The sequence below is a fragment of the Panthera pardus genome, unplaced genomic scaffold, assembly GCF_024362965.1.
Source record: "Panthera pardus isolate Hobbes unplaced genomic scaffold, ASM2436296v1 HiC_scaffold_17, whole genome shotgun sequence".
NCBI classification, from domain to species: domain Eukaryota; kingdom Metazoa; phylum Chordata; class Mammalia; order Carnivora; family Felidae; genus Panthera; species Panthera pardus.
In genome coordinates, this window is record NW_026526732.1 from 149539939 (window position 1) to 149556122 (window position 16184).

At 53.8% G+C, this 16184-nt stretch overlaps 1 protein-coding gene across 2 annotated transcripts; it reads left to right on the plus strand.

Annotated features, from left to right (window-relative positions):
- The first annotated feature begins 588 nt into the window (after positions 1-588).
- VARS1 (valyl-tRNA synthetase 1) lies at positions 589-16154 on the plus strand. Of its 2 annotated transcripts, none has more exons than XM_019438822.2 (30): positions 589-842; positions 1112-1534; positions 2598-2732; positions 2828-2966; positions 3210-3334; positions 3420-3507; positions 3731-3831; positions 3968-4095; positions 9129-9293; positions 9516-9597; positions 10098-10217; positions 10303-10411; positions 10504-10598; positions 10876-10966; positions 11205-11329; positions 11415-11518; positions 11604-11762; positions 11893-11983; positions 12111-12216; positions 12307-12377; positions 12465-12590; positions 12950-13054; positions 13137-13205; positions 13292-13370; positions 13495-13622; positions 13991-14146; positions 14327-14533; positions 14606-14717; positions 14831-15156; positions 16007-16154. In XM_019438822.2, the coding sequence occupies exons 2-30, from the start codon at positions 1148-1150 to the stop codon at positions 16073-16075; spliced, it is 3798 nt and encodes a 1265-aa protein (XP_019294367.2). In that variant the 5' UTR covers positions 589-842; positions 1112-1147; the 3' UTR covers positions 16076-16154. The 2 variants fall into 2 exon arrangements, with proteins under 2 accessions (XP_019294367.2, XP_019294368.2); XM_019438823.2 differs by having other exon boundaries at positions 591-842; positions 3423-3507.
- Positions 16155-16184: the final 30 nt, after the last annotated feature.

Here is a 16184-nt window from a genome sequence, read left to right on the forward strand (position 1 = left end):
TTCTTGAACATGCCCCTGCCTACCGTGGTCTTCTGCTTATACCCACAACGAGTATTTGCTGCCCTTCCATCTCTGTCCTTCTGTTAACCTGACAGTAATGAGACACCAACATGCATTTGATGCTGCTCTATCATGCCGCCTCAACCCAGCCAAATCACTACACGCTTCCTGAATATCTATAGAGGTTTAACACAAGTGACAATTTTTATTGTGGAGAGTTGTAACTGGGAATTAACTGAATTCTTAACTGGCTCATTCAGCAAATAGGAGTTTTCTATACAGATGAGTTCTCAGCGCTAGAGGACCTTACGGGCCCTCCAGCTTGACTCCCTCTTCTTTGCGGAGGGAATGAGGCTCCGAGAAGAGGCGGGGCGCCCTCTCGGCCGCGGCCGGCAGGTTCCCGGACTGCCCGCTGGGCGCCGCCCTCCTCTGGCCCGCCCGAGGACCCGTGCAAGGTGCCCGCGGTGGCGCCTGACCGAAGAGCGGTTGCGGGGGCGTCCTCTGCTCCCGCGTCCGCGTCCCGCGCGGTCCCTCGTGAGCGCGGTCGGCGGCGGGTGGCGCGGCCCCGGGCCAGTGTCGGGCAGGGCCGCACCCGCACACGCAGGCGGAGCACGGCCGCCCGCGCCAGGACCCGCGGGCCCGGAAACGCTTGTTGTCACAAAGGGGGGGAACACGTGGGCACAGACGGCCCGGCGGCGGTCGCAGGGAGCTAGGATCGCCCGGAGAACCGCCCACCGTCCCTGCCCGCCGGACTTCTCGGCCCCGGCCTCCAGGCCGGTCCACCTTCGGCCGGCGCCCGGCCGTGAGGTGGCTGTCTGGCTGGGCCTGACCACCTCTCTCCAGTACGTACCGGCGGCCCGAGCCCGCGTCCTGCTGCTCGCCGAGGGGCTACCCCGAGCATCCCGCAGTCCCCGAGCACGCGCGATCCTGGGGAGTTTCCCACTGGCACTGCCACTCCGAGAGCCGGGCCCTTGGCTCTTAAGGCCCTATCAGACCTCCAGTCCTGGGGGTCTCGGGCACCTGCGGTACAGGAGTCCCCACGGGGGTACCCTCTCTCCTCCAGTAGGACGCCCCTGGGTTCCTCAGTCTTCCCGTCTTTCCTTCTCCTTAGGTTTTTATCCACCTCGTTCGGACCCCCTGCGTAACCATGTCCATCCTGTATGTCTCCCCTCATCCCGATGCCTTCCCCAGCCTCCGTGCCCTTATCGCTGCGCGTTATGGGGAGGCTGGGGAGGGACCGGGCTGGGGAGGAGCCCACCCCCGCGTCTGTCTCCAGCCACCCCCGACCAGCAGGACTCCCTTTCCCCCACCCCGCCTGCCCGCCCTGGAGCAGGGGCCCGGCGGGCTCTGGGTGTGGGGGGCCACCGCTGTGGCCCAGCTGCTGTGGCCAGCAGGCCTGGGGGGCCCTGGCGGTAGCCGGGCCGCCGTCCTGGTCCAACAGTGGGTCAGTTACGCCGACACGGAGCTAATACCAGCTGCCTGTGGAGCATCGCTGCCGGCCTTGGGACTCCGAAGCTCTGCCCAGGACCCCCAGGTGATTGGGGAGAAGAAGGGAAGAGGGAGAGGGGGAAATTTAGAAGAAAGAAGGTGGAATGGGTAGTGAAGATAGCATGTCAAATGTGGAGAAACACTGATCAAATCCCAGATTGCCCTCTGGTATGATAACCTTGGGCCGGTTTCTTAAACTCTGAAGCCTTGGTCTTCCCGTTGATGAAAAGAGAAGTTTTCATGTTGAGGAACTCGAGAAGATTAAAAGAAGTGTGCAGAGCAGTCTGGTGCCAGGTGTTTTAAAGTCTGGGCACAGAAGTTTGAGGAGTCTGAGGCTGATGAAGGCCGTGGTTACTGTGAGGTGTAGAAAATAAAGACTGGGTGAAGGAGAGATGAGAGGCAAGTGGGGTGCGAGAGGTGGCCCCTGCTGGAAGGAGATGAGGGAGAGGGAAATGAGGAAGGGCTGGGAGGGAGAGGAGAGAGAACTGTACCAGACTGTAGCCAGGAATTCTTCAAAGCAACCACCTCCTTGCAGAGTTTTGAGCACATGGTGGATACTTCGTATTTCTTGAATGAATGAATGAATGAATGAATATATGACTTAGACCCTGACTTGCTTCCTTATATCCTGCTTATTCTGTCTAAAATAGAGGTTCCCTCTCTGGAATTCCTTGTCCCCACTTCAGCCTGATTTATTTTTCTTTAGAGCACTTAGGAAGAAAAATAGGGTAATGTGTTATATATTTGCATATTTATTGTCTGTCTCCCCCACTAGAGTGTTAACTCCACCAGGCAGGGTCTGTTTTCATCTCCTCATTCTTAGAGAAGTGTCTGGCCTGTAGTAGGTACTTAATACTTCTTGAAGCAATTACTGTGCTGTCTCATGTAATCTTAACATTAACTTCTTGTGTTTGATATATTGCATCTGACACATAGTAAGTGTTCAGCAGGAATTCATTGAACAAATGGGAATATTTTTATGACCATTTGACCTCAGAGGTGGTGATTTGTGGAGTAGAAGGGGGTCACCTGGATTGGGTGGGGATAAGGGGTGGGATTGAGGTGGGCCAAGCCTTATCATATTCATAACCTCTTCCCTTTCCTGCTAGGCTGCCCTGGGGGCCCTGGGGAGGGCTCTGAGCCCCTTGGAAGAGTGGCTTCGGCTGCACACCTACCTGGCTGGGGAGGCTCCCACTCTGGCTGACCTGGCGGCTGTCACAGCCTTGCTGCTGCCTTTCCGTTACGTAAGTCACTGGGGCTTAGAGAAGAATGACGGAAGCTCCCCTCAGACCTCATTATAGGGTGACTAAGGCTATTTCATTTCTTGTCACCATCCCAGGTCCTGGACCCCTCTGCGCGCCGGATCTGGGGTAATGTGACACGCTGGTTTATCACCTGTGTCCAGCAGCCAGAATTCCGTGCAGTGCTGGGGGAGGTGGTTCTGTACTCAGGGGCCAGACTGCTCTCCCAACAGCCAGGTGAGGCAGGGTAGGGAGTAAAATGGGAGGGGTTCCTCTGGGCTTTCCGTGTAGCTCACTTTCTTTTTTTTTTTTTTTCTTATGAATGGTGGAATCACTGGGGAAGGGGCCTGAGGAAGGGTGAGATGGGAGACCAGCATGGAGGAGCACTTGGGCAGCTGGAATAGGCCATCTGAAACATAGTAGTAAGGTTCACAGAGGGTCCCCAATGGGCCAAGTTGGCATTTCTGTGCCTCTGCCTAGGCTCTGAGGTCCCTGCACCCCCAAAGACTGCTACGCAACTCAAGAAAGAGGCAAAGAAACGGGAGAAGCTAGAGAAATTCCAGCAGAAGCAGAAGAGCCAACAGCAGCAGCCACCCCCAGGGGAGGTGAGAAGCTAAGGGTAGGACTGGAAGAAAGCTGGTAGCACACATGGGTGGATGATATCTGTGCCTGTATCTCTTCCCTCCCAAGCAGAAGAAACCAAAACCAGAGAAGAGGGGAAAACGGGATCCTGGGGTCATTACCTACGACCTCCCAACCCCATCTGGGGAAAAGAAAGGTACTAGAAGGGGGTAGGGACCCCAGCGCTTCACCTCCACCCTCTTCAGCTGCTGCTGCGTGGTGTTACCCCTTCCTCCTCTGCCGTTGCTCCCACTGCTTGGCTTGTGAGGATTTGCACAGCCCCAGATCTCCCAATGCCTGTCCTGTGATGTGAGCACCAGAGGCCCATTGGCCCAGCTGCTCCCAGCCTCAGGCACTGACCCTCCCCTTCTCTCCCCCAGATGTCAGTGGCACCATGCCTGACTCCTACAGCCCTCAGTACGTGGAAGCTGCCTGGTACCCTTGGTGGGAGCAGCAGGGCTTCTTCAAGCCCGAGTATGGAGTGAGTGGGCTCCACTGCCCAGGCCTGGAGGAGATGTGGGAGGGGGACAGCAGGGCCAGAGGACAGGTTGCCTGGGAGGGGGCCGGGAGAGGTGACATGAGGCCTTAGCATGTGCCCGTCCTTCCTCCCCCATCAGCGTGCCAGCGTGTCAGCACCAAATCCCCGGGGAATCTTCATGATGTGCATCCCACCCCCCAATGTGACAGGCTCCCTGCACCTGGGCCACGCACTCACCAACGCCATCCAGGACTCCCTGACCCGATGGTGAGTTCCTGTCCTCTCCTTCAACGGGTTCCCTCTGCCTTCTCTGGCTTCTCACTCCTGTCCTCCCTTCTGTTCCCTGACAGGCCATCTGTCCTCCCTTCTTCCATATTGGCCCTCAGCTGTGCCCCCTGGTGGTGCTACACTTCTCTCGTAATCATTCCCATCGTCCTCTGCATGCTCCCCCAGTCAAGCAACCAACACCCCTCATTTGCAGATGCTGTTCTCTCCCTGCTCTTGCTATGGAAAATAACATTATTTTGAGTTAAACAAGAAATCTGTGAATATGTTTTTGTAAGAAATTTAAAGCTTCAAGTCTCTTTGCATCTCTCTAGACCTACTCCCTCCCGAAACATAGCCATTATTACCACTTTGATGTGTATCATTCCAGATCTTTCCTATCTACTTACAAATATGCATGCCCATAGAACTGTATAATTTTCCTTTTGAGTGGGTTTTTCTTTTTCTCTTCTTTAACATAAAGGGCTCACCCTAAACATGTTACTCTACGACTTTTTTTTTTTTTTACACTTAGCAATTTACTTTGGAGATCTTTCCTTGTTCTTATACATAGACTGATCTCATTCTCTTTCATTGCTCCATAGCATTCTATAATGTGGCTGTGCTGTAATAATCACTTTTTTTTTTTTAAATTTTATTTTAGAGTAAGTGCACAAGACGGGGAGAGGAGCAGAGGGGGAGAGAGAGAGAATCTTAAGCAGGCTCTTAAGAGTCAGTCATTCAACTGACTAAGCCACTTAGATGCCCTGGAATCACTTTTTTATTAATGGCTGTTTTTGATTTTTCTCTCTTGAAAACCTTGCTGGAATGCACATTCCTGTATATGCTTTCTCAAGTGCAAGTGGAAGGATTCTCTGGTATAATATCAGAAAGTGAAACTGCTGGGTCTGAGGGACATGCTTATATTAAGTTGCCCCCAAAGCAGCTTCAGTGATTTATACTTCTGTGAACTGCATGTGAGGGTATTCATTTCCCTGTTCCCTTTCCGGCCCTGGACATATCCGTGTTTGTTTGTGATTACTGAGTCTGTGCCTGTTCATGTTTGGCCGGTCAGGTTTCCTTTTATTTGAATCGTCTGTACCCATCTTTTGTCCATTTTTCTATTGATTCTTTGTTTTTTTTTTTTCTTTAATTGGTTTGTTGGAAGATTCTTTAATATTCAGATATTGATTTTTTTGGTTTGTTGTGTATGTTTTCTCCTGTTCTAGTACTTGTTCCTTCCTAATTTTTACTATTTTAATATTTTAATTAGTTAACAATTATATAATTTAATATTGCAGATGGCAAGTTTCTTTAAAAATGTACTTAATTCGGGGCGCCTGGGTGGCTCATTCGGCTAAGCATCCGACTTTGGCTCAGGTCACGATCTCACTGTCCGTGGGTTTGAGCCCCGCGTCGGGCTCTGTGCTGATGGCTCGGAGCCTGGAGCCTGTTTCGGATTCTGTGTCTCCCTCTCTCTGACCCTCCCCCGTTCATGCTCTGTCTCTTTCTGTCTCAAAAATAAATAAACGTTAAAAAAAATTTTTTTTTAAAATAAATAAAAATGTACTTAATTCAATTTATTTATTTACTTTTATTTTAGAGAGAGTGCTAGCAGGGAAGAGGGGCAGAAGGAGACAGAGAGAGAGAGAGAGAGAGAGAGAGAGAGAGAATTTTAAGCAGGCTCCACACTTAGCAAAGAGCCCAAAGCAGAGCTCGATTCCACAATCCTGGAATCATGACCTGAGTTGAAATCAAGAGTCAGATGCTCAACCGACTAAGCCACCCAGGTGCCCCTAGAAAAGTATTTTAAAACAACTTTTTATCTTTAGAAGCCAGGGTTTATTTAATTTTAATTTAAGTTCTGAGAAATTTTTCTGGAGTCTTATTTACTAACTTAATTTGGTTGGAAGTACTTATCAGGCATCACTATGTGCCGGCTGTGCTCTGGGCACTAGGGATACAACATCAGATTTAGAATTTTGTGAGGAATTGAAAGCTGAAAATACAGAGTTGTGTTAAATACATGTAACATACAACGGTCAACTTAGTAACACTAGAAAAGAATGAACACTTCTTAGAAAACTTTTTAAGGTGGGGCCCCTGGGTGGATCCAGCTCTGAGTCAGGCTCTACACTGACAGGGCAGAGCCTGCTTGGGATTCTCTCTCTGCTCCCCCGCTCACATTCTCTCTCTCTCTCAAAATAAATAAATGAACTTAAAAAAAAGAACTTTTAAGATAGCAGCCTTTTTTCTAATGAACATGGCCTAAATAAAATGTTAGAAACTCCCATTTACTTAAATGGAATAGATTTCTATCAACATTTTAGAATCAAAAATAACAGGGGTGCCTGGGTGGCTCGGTTGGTTAAGTGTCCGACTTCGGCTCAGGTCATGACCTTGTGGTTCATGGGTTTGAGCCCTGCATTGGGCTCTGTGCTGAATGCTTGCTTGCCTGGAGCCTGCTTCAGATTCTGTGTCTCCTCTCTCTGCCCCACCTCCACTCATGCTCTGTCGCATTCTGTCTCTCAAAAATAAATAAATGTAAATTAAAAAAAAATAACACGTGAAACACAACATTAAATATTTCCATCAACAAAACATTATTAATAAAAGTGAGTTGTATATCTATATTTTTTCTTTTTCTCCCCAGCAGAGAATAGGGTACTTTCATGCAAATACCTATGACATTTTACTGATTTTTTTTTTTTTTTGTCAACTTTATACAAACCCGGAGAAATGATTTTAGTAAAATATTCTTTGTGTTTTCTTTTTTTTAATGTTTATTTTATTTTTGACAGAGACAGAGCATGAACAGGGGAGGGGCAGAGAAAGAGGGAGACAGAGAATCCAAAGCAGGCTCCAGGCTCTGAGCTGTCAGCACAGAGCCCAGCATGGGGCTCGAACTCACAGACAGACCGCGAGATCATAACCTGAGCCGAGGTCGGGACGCTCAACCTACTGAGCCACCTAGGCGCCCCTGTTCTTTGTATTTTCATTTGTTATGCTTTACTTCTTTGGTAAAACCTAACAAACACCAGATTTCATAAAACATGTTTGTATCCAGTACATGTTTTTATTTTTGAGACAGAGACAGAGCATGAGCAGGAGAGGGGCAGAGAGAATGGGAGACACAGAATTTGAAGCAGGCTCCAGGCTCTGAGCTGTCAGCACAGAGCCCGATGCGGGGCTCAAACTCACAGACCGCGAGATCATGACCTGAGCTGAAGTCAGATGCTTAGCCGACTGAGCCAACCAGGCGCCCCCGTATCCAGTACATGTTTAACCAACACTTTGAGGATCGAAGAGCTCAGGAGAGTGGAGTCGCTTTAGTCCCTATTCCCAAGGACCCAAGGAGATCTAACTGTAGTGGGGATGATCAGATTATAAAGTAATGAATATAATATAGTTTGATGAGTCTTTTGAAAGTGATGTATATATAGTGTTTCTTTGTTATTTTTTTAATATCTTTATTTTATTTCATTATTATTTTTTTTTTCTTTTTTTTTTATTTTTTATTTTTATTTTAATTTTTTTTTTAAAATTTTTTTTTTTAACGTTTATTTATTTTTGAGACAGAGAGAGACAGAGCATGAACAGGGGAGGAGCAGAGAGAGAGGGAGACACAGAATCTGAAACAGGCCCCAGGCTCTGAGCTGTCAGCACAGAGCCCGACGTGGGGCTCGAACTCACGGACCGTGAGATCATGACCTGAGCCGAAGTCGGATGCCTAACCGACCGAGCCACCCAGGCGCCCCGTTTCATTATTATTTTTAAGGAGGCTCCAGGCCCAACGCAGGGCTTGAACCTGAGATCAAGAGTCAAAAGCTGAATGGGCTGAGCCACCCAGTTGCCTCTGTTTATATAATAATTTCCTCTCCCGGCTTTAATGTGCTTAGTTCGAAAAGGTCACAGAAAAGGTCATTGGAATTTAATGGCTTTATGTGCCACATCAGCAGAGAGCTTAAGCATAAGCTGCGCGAACTTGAACCAGAGCGTGGCAGATGTAGCCCTGCAATGCTACTCTATTTTCTCTAATTCACCTCCTGATTAGTTCCCTAATGTGTTACTAGCTTCTAGTCACTTCCCCCTAAGTGGCCTATCACTTGCTTTTTAACTTTACTTAGGGGTCTTATTCTGAGATTTTTACATTTTGGTCTAGTTGATTTGTCAGGGTTCTTCAGCTTTATCTTTGCGTCTCATTAACAAAGGCCTCTCTTACCTCAGAGTCACAGTCTCATCTGTGTCTTGGTCTTTTTTTTAGTTTGAAAAGTGTGTTACTTTTTTCTAATGCTTTTCTGATAGTGTTGAGTTCATCAGTCTGATTAGAATTTATCTTTGTGAGTGTTGCGAAGTAGGGAACTAATTAGCTAGCTGTCCTAAACAGACTTATTCAGTAGCTCATCCTTTCCCTACTGATAAGAAATGCGACTTTTGACAAATACTGAATGTGCTTGCATCTGTTTCTAGACAGGGTTTGGTTCCCTTTATCTGTAACTTTGTTTCTATGTAGTAACTTACTGTTTATTTTTATTTATTATTTTTTTTTTTTTAGTAACTTACCGTTTAATAATCATAACTTTCTCATACGTTTTGTTTTCTAGTTGGGCAAGAGCGTCTTTGTTTCTTTGTTCTTTTGCCAGATTGCTCTGGCTGTCCTTGCACATTGCTCCCTGACTAGAACATTTAAAAAAAAAATTTTTTTTTAACATTTATTTATTTTTGAGAGACAGAGACAGAGCATGAGTGGGGGAGGGGCAGAGAGGGAAACACAGAATCCGAAGCAGGCTCCAGGTTCTGAGTTGTCAGCATAGAGCCAAACATGGCGCTCGAACCCATGAACCATGAGATCATGACCTGAGCTGAAGTCGGACACCTAACTGACTGAGCCATCCAGGCGCCCCTCCCTGACTATAACTTTAGAATTGGGCCCCTTTCTTTCCTGAGTCCATTGACTCCTTTCCCAGGAGCCCCTTCTTCCTTTGATGCCAGGTCCACCAGCCCACTCCCCTTGGGTCCTCGTGTTTTTCCCATAGGCACCGCATGCGAGGGGAGACCACCCTGTGGAACCCTGGCTGTGACCACGCTGGCATTGCCACTCAGGTGGTCGTGGAGAAGAAACTCTGGCGCGAACGGGGGCTGAGCCGGCACCAGCTGGGCCGAGAGGCCTTCCTACGGGAGGTCTGGAAGTGGAAAGAGGAGTGAGTATGCAGCCCCCCGCACTTCTGTCCCCCTGTCCAGATAAGATCTCTGTAGCCTCCGGCCGTGGCTGCAGAGCCAGACCCTCACGGAGGCTGAGGGTCAGTGGGCTCTGGGGCCCAGGTCATTTTCAGAGGGACGGGTGAAAATACCCCATCAGCCGCTCAGTGTCTCTCTCTAGCCCAGGCCTGAGTGCTGATCCCGGCCTGTTTGTCCACTTCCAGGAAGGGTGACCGGATTTACCACCAGCTGAAGAAGCTTGGCAGCTCCTTGGACTGGAATCGAGCCTGTTTCACCATGGACCCTGTGAGTAGGAGGAGTCTTGGGGCTGAGGCAGGACAGGGAAGCTCCCTAGAGCACCCACAGAAGAGACCACCCTTCCCCTAGGAGGGGAGCCCACTGCTCATAGGAAACCACTAAGGGCTCAGCTGCAAATACCACCTCTCGCCCCTTATCATGGCCCTTTGTCACCCAGTCTGGGAGCTCACATTCTTTCAAGTGGCACACATTGGGGCCTCACTCTCCTCTGGAGCCTGAACTCCCAGGATTCTCTTCACCAGCACCTGTCCCTAGCTGAGTGGCTTCCCTGCCATCTTCAGAGTCTTCAGGCTTGTTGCCTGCCTTTGTGTTCCCATAGTTCTCTCTCCTCTTCAAGAAAAATACTTCTGCCCTCTAGCCCTCAAAGGGGTCTGTGTGCTGACAGTGGGACTCTGGACAGCCCAAGTCTCACCAGATCCCGCTGCTTTGGCAAGTCTGCCTGGGTCCCTAGGCACCTGGGCCCATGCGTGACTCCCCCTGCTCCCTAGAAACTCTCAGCAGCTGTGACAGAGGCCTTCGTCCGGCTCCATGAGGAAGGAGTCATCTACCGCAGCACCCGTCTCGTCAACTGGTCCTGCACCCTCAACTCTGCGATCTCTGACATCGAGGTGTGTCCCCACCCCCACCCCAGGCTCTCTCCATCTCCGCCCCCCCCCACTCCAGCTCCCTGGCTATTTAACACCCATCTCACAGGTGGATAAGAAGGAGCTGACAGGTCGCACTCTGCTCTCCGTGCCTGGCTACAAGGAGAAGGTGGAGTTTGGGGTCCTTGTCTCCTTTGCCTACAAGGTCCAAGGCTCAGGTAGGAGCCAGGGGCATCAGGGTCCCGGGCTGGGTGAGGTAGGAGGTGAGAAGGGGCCAGAGCTGAGACCACAAGTCCTCGTGTCACCCTAGACAGTGACGAGGAGGTGGTAGTGGCGACAACTCGGATTGAAACGATGTTGGGAGACGTGGCCGTAGCTGTGCACCCCAAAGACCCGAGATACCAGGTGTGGCAGGGGTGCTGCCCACAGCTGGGGAGGAGTGCTGGTCGGAAGGGGCTCCTACACTGTGAATGAGGGTGGGATGGGCGCTCAGCCTCTTGGCTGAGAGAAAATTGCATCAGAAACTCATTTTCAGCTCCTTTTTGGCCCTGGGTGTTGGGACAATCAGGGACCTGGGTAAGAGGAATTGGGTCCAGCCCGTTTTGAATTTTTTTTCATCTTTGAAATGATTTATTGTTTGCTTTTGCCTTCTTGAATTTTTGATGTCTCCCTCTGCCCCCAGCACCTGAAGGGGAGGAGCGTGATTCACCCATTCTCGTCTCAGAGCCTCCCCATCGTCTTTGACGATTTTGTGGACATGGAGTTTGGCACAGGTGAGCCGAGGGCTGCCTCTGGAGAGAGAAGGAGGCACCCTTTGGTCATTCATCTTCCCCCTGGAAGAAAAAGAACAAACTTTTCCTAAACCAGCAGGACTTGGACTGGGTTTCAGGGGGCTGTACTCAAGAGGTGGGAGACAAGGGTGGTCTGGGGGCCACATCTTTCAGCAAAAGAGGGTGTGTATAGAGACTCCACTGAGTCCTCGTGACCCTGGCACCCCCACGTACACCCCAGGTGCAGTGAAGATCACCCCCGCACATGACCAGAATGACTATGAAGTCGGGCAGCGGCACGGGCTGGAGGCCATCAGCATCATGGACTCCCGAGGGGCCCTCATCAACGTGCCCCCGCCTTTCCTGGTGAGACTACCTGGGGTGTGGTGGCCAGGTCGAGAGATGGTGGGGTACGTAGGCATGGCCGTGATGAGGCCTGTCTCCTACCCAGGGCCTACCGAGGTTTGAGGCCAGGAAGGCGGTGCTGGCGGCACTGAAGGAGCGGGGACTGTTCCGAGGCATTGAGGACAACCCCATGGTGGTGCCGCTTTGCAAGTGAGGACGGGGGCCTGGGAAGAGGGCAGGGGAGGGGCTCCTCAGGGTGCTCACCTCTTGATCTCCCACCCGTGTGTTCTCACAGCCGGTCCAAGGACGTGGTGGAGCCTCTCCTGCGGCCACAGTGGTACGTGCGCTGTGGGGAGATGGCCCAGGCCGCTAGTGCTGCTGTGACACGGGGTGACCTCCGCATCCTACCTGAGGCCCATCAACGGACATGGCACGCCTGGATGGACAACATCCGGTGCGTCAGGGCCCTTGATGTGGGAGGGTGATTGGGTGAGAGGCTAATCAGGGCACAGGCCGGGGCACCTCCCTCCCCTGCCTGATTCACGTCCCTTCCCCCTAATCCCCCTGCCCCCCACCATTTGCAGGGACTGGTGTATCTCCCGGCAGCTGTGGTGGGGCCATCGCATCCCAGCCTACTTCATCACAGTCAGTGACCCAGCTGTGCCTCCAGGGGAGGTGAGAACTGGGCCAGAGCTGGACACTGGCACATCTCAGGGAGTTGTGGGTCTGTGGGGTCCTTGCTGGGGGGAGGGGTCAGGGCAAGGCAGAGGGACCCCCTTGGCACTCACCCTACCTCTGGCAGGACCCTGATGGGCGGTACTGGGTGAGCGGGCGCAGCGAGGCCGAGGCCCGGGAGAAGGCAGCCAAGGAATTTGGAGTGTCCCCTGACAAGATCAGTCTCCAGCAAGGCAAGTCAGGGCCGTGGGGGTGAAGGGCAGAGCTGGGGTTCTGATCCTCATCTCTGTCCCCTCTGATCTCTGACCTTTGGCCTCCCTCAGATGAGGATGTGTTGGACACCTGGTTCTCCTCTGGCCTCTTCCCCTTCTCCATCCTGGGCTGGCCCAACCACGTATGTTCCTGGGGGACCAGCCCAGGGTGGGATGGCGGTCTTGGAGGTGGGTGCTTGGCTCCCCATCATGCCCTGCTCTGCCCCCAGTCAGAAGATCTGAATGTGTTCTACCCGGGGACGCTGCTGGAGACGGGCCATGACATCCTGTTCTTCTGGGTGGCCAGGATGGTCATGCTTGGCCTGAAGCTCACTGGCAAGCTGCCCTTCAGAGAGGTGATAAGACTGCCGAAACCCTTCCCACAGTCCCTACCATCACCCACCCTCCTGTGCCACAGCTCAGGCTCAGCACACATGGGGACACAGCACAGCCCACGGACAGCTGTGGGTGGGCCTAGCCAGGGAGGGCTTGTGGGGACTGAAAGCCAGCCCGGGTTCCACTCAGTGATTCTGTGCCATGGCTTCCTAGATGAGGGAGCGCCTCTAATTCCCATGGAGGTGCCAAATGTACTGGCAGGGGTACCGTGGGGGCCTGAGGTTCAGAATGGGGCAGACCGGATGCAGGGCCCCGGCAGGCATTGCTGCGTGGGTGAGGAGACACATTGTCATGGGCCTTCCCTGCCCTTGCTTGTCAGGTCTACCTCCACGCCATCGTGCGAGATGCCCACGGCCGAAAGATGAGCAAGTCTCTAGGCAACGTCATCGACCCCCTGGACGTCATCCACGGAGTCTCCCTGCAGGTGGGGCTGCGCCCTGGGCCGGGCCGGGAAGGGCTGTGGGGCTGTGGCCACGGCCCCCTGACTGCTCACACCTCACCCTCAGGGCCTCCACGACCAGTTACTGAACAGCAACCTGGATCCCAGTGAGGTGGAGAAGGCTAAAGAAGGGCAGGTACCGAGGACGGGCTCTGGGGCTACAGTGTGGGCTGAGGTAGGTGAAGCTGCCTCAGGACGCCCCCGACTGACTCCTCCCCACAGAAGGCAGACTTCCCGGCGGGGATTCCCGAGTGCGGCACCGATGCCCTCCGGTTTGGACTGTGTGCCTACACGTCCCAGGGTATGGCCTCCAAAACCTCTCCGCTGAGTCCCTCCTCCTTCCCTGAGCCCACCCTTCTCCTTCTTCGCCATGGGCACGAGTTGGGAGGGAGAATAGTGAGGAGTCACACTTCACACCCGCCCAGGTCGCGACATCAACCTGGATGTGAACCGGATATTGGGATACCGCCACTTCTGCAACAAGCTCTGGAACGCCACAAAGTTTGCCCTGCGTGGCCTTGGGAAGGGTTTTGTGCCGTCACCCACCTCTGAGGTGAGGGCCTGGTAGGCGGCAGGGTGGGCAGCACCCACACAGGCAGCTCGTCTGCCTCTCAGGCATCGAGCATGGTCCGTGCTGTGTCACGATTGTAGCCACTGAGTCAGGAGGCCCAGCACCTGCCCCGGAGGAGCCTTCCTGCAACAGGCGGGACAGATAGATACAGGGAAAGCCTGAGCATCGGGGTCCTCCGAGAAGAGGGTGGGGGTCCTTTTTCCTCCAGATGCTGGGCACATGGTGGTTGCTTCAGACGTATCAGGCTGCTGGAATGCCGATCTGCCTATGGTTCCTGCCGCCCATGGGCTTCTGCCTCCTTCCCCCTGAGCTTATGGTACTTCCTCGCTGATGTGTCCCTTCTTCCCAAGCCTGGAGGCCATGAGAGCCTAGTGGACCGCTGGATCCGCAGCCGGCTGACTGAGGCCGTGAGGCTCAGCAACCAGGGTTTCCAGGCCTATGATTTCCCGGCTGTCACCACTGCCCAGTACAGCTTCTGGCTCTATGAGCTCTGTGATGTCTACCTGGTGAGGAGGAGCTGAGAGACGGGTGGGGGGCGGCAGAGCCCTGGACCTCACGTTGCCAGTGGTTGGCCACGAGACCTGAGCCAACCTGTCCCCTTCCTGGTCCTCACAGGCACAGTGAGGGCTGCAGGCTAGGCCTTTTCCATCCCTGAGCCTCGTGCTCTGTGCTTCCTGGTCCCCTAGGAGTGCCTGAAGCCCGTGCTGAATGGGGTGGACCAGGTGGTGGCCGAGTGTGCTCGCCAGACCCTCTATACCTGCCTGGACGTTGGCCTGCGGCTGCTGTCACCCTTCATGCCCTTCGTGACCGAGGAGCTGTTCCAGAGGCTGCCCCGGCGGACACTACAAGCTCCGCCTAGCCTCTGTATTACCCCCTATCCGGAGCCCTCGGAGGTATGGGGTGTAGCCTAGAGGGGGGCTCTGGCCTGCCCCCCTGCGTCCCTCACCCCCTCTCCCATCCCACAGTGCTCCTGGAGGGACCCTGAGGCAGAAGCTGCCATGGAGCTGGCCCTAAGCATCACACGAGCTGTGCGCTCCCTGCGTGCCGACTACAACCTCACCCGGATCCGGCCTGACTGTGAGCCACCTCGTCCCACTGGCCCCTCAGTCCACTCTGGGACCCTTGTCCAACGTGGTTGCCTCCTCTCGCGTCTCCTGGGGGCCACATCTCACCTTCCTCCCTCCCCGCAGGTTTCCTAGAAGTGACTGATGAGGCCACGGGCGCTCTGGCGTCGGCTGTGTCAGGCTACGTGCAGGCGCTGGCCAGCGCGGGCGTGGTGGCTGTCCTGGCCCTGGGGGCTCCCGCGCCACAGGGCTGTGCTGTGGCCCTGGCCTCTGACCGCTGCTCCGTCCACCTGCAGCTGCAGGGACTGGTGGACCCGGCCCGAGAGCTGGGCAAGCTGCAGGCCAAGCGTGGTGAGGCACAGCGGCAGGCACAGCGTCTGCGGGAGCGCCGCGCTGCCTCAAGCTACCCTACGAAGGTGCCCCTTGACGTCCAGGAGGCAGACAAAGTCAAGGTGTGTGGTGTGGACGGGCATTCCTTCTCCACTGCCCACACCATCTGCTCCCTCCATCATCAGGCCCAGCCCTGGGCAGCCATGGGGGAGCAGGCCGCCCGGGCCCCTTGCATAGGCAGGGCCCACGTAATCCCTCCTCTGACATGAGAAACGGTCAGCAGCAGGGGCACAGCCCAAGGTCACACAAGCAAGGTGAAGACAGACCTAGAACCAGGTATCCTGCCTCCCAGCCAGAGCCCTCGTGCCCCACCCAGTGCCCGGAACACCCTGAGTGCCTGGTGCTGGTCTCAGGACCACTTACAGCCAGGAAGCCTGGCGGGCTCACCTGGGATCTCTCCAGGGAGAAGCAGTGGGGTGAACCACATGGACGCAGAGAGAAATGAGCAGAGGCTGCATTACGGAGCCTTGGTCGCTGAGCAGGGCTCAGTCCAATCTCCCGGAAACCTGCTCAGGGCAGGGGGTGTCCCCATTTCCATTTTACAAATGAAGGCCCAGTGCCTGCCTGGGAGGCTGCGTCCCTAACCCCTGTGTGCTGCCGTCCAGCTGGGGGTCGGGCTGCTGGCTAGGGCACATGGGCTCCTTCGTTTTGGGGGACTGACCACTCTGGCAAAAGGCAAGACCCGAGAGGCCAGTGATGATGGAGGGGAAGGTGGGTGCTGATGGGGAGGTTGGTGAGAATTCAGAGGGAACAGGCCAGCTGAGCTCACACAGTCCCCAGACTACTCCCTGCTGCGGTCCCCACCCATCTTTCCAACTGGGATCCCTCTGCCATCGCGAGCATTTGGAGGTCTCCTCTCTTGGGCCTGAATCCTCACCACCCACCACCCCCTCTCCCTTGTTCCACCCCCAGCTCCAGCAGACAGAAGCAGAGCTCAGGAAGGTGGACGAGGCCATCGCGCTATTTCAGAAGATGCTGTGATGCACCCCACTCTGACCCTCATAACCCCCAGCAGTCCGCCGTGGGGGTGGCAGCAATAAAATATTTTGCCACAAAATCATCTCTTGTCTGTGTGTGGTGGGGCCGGGGA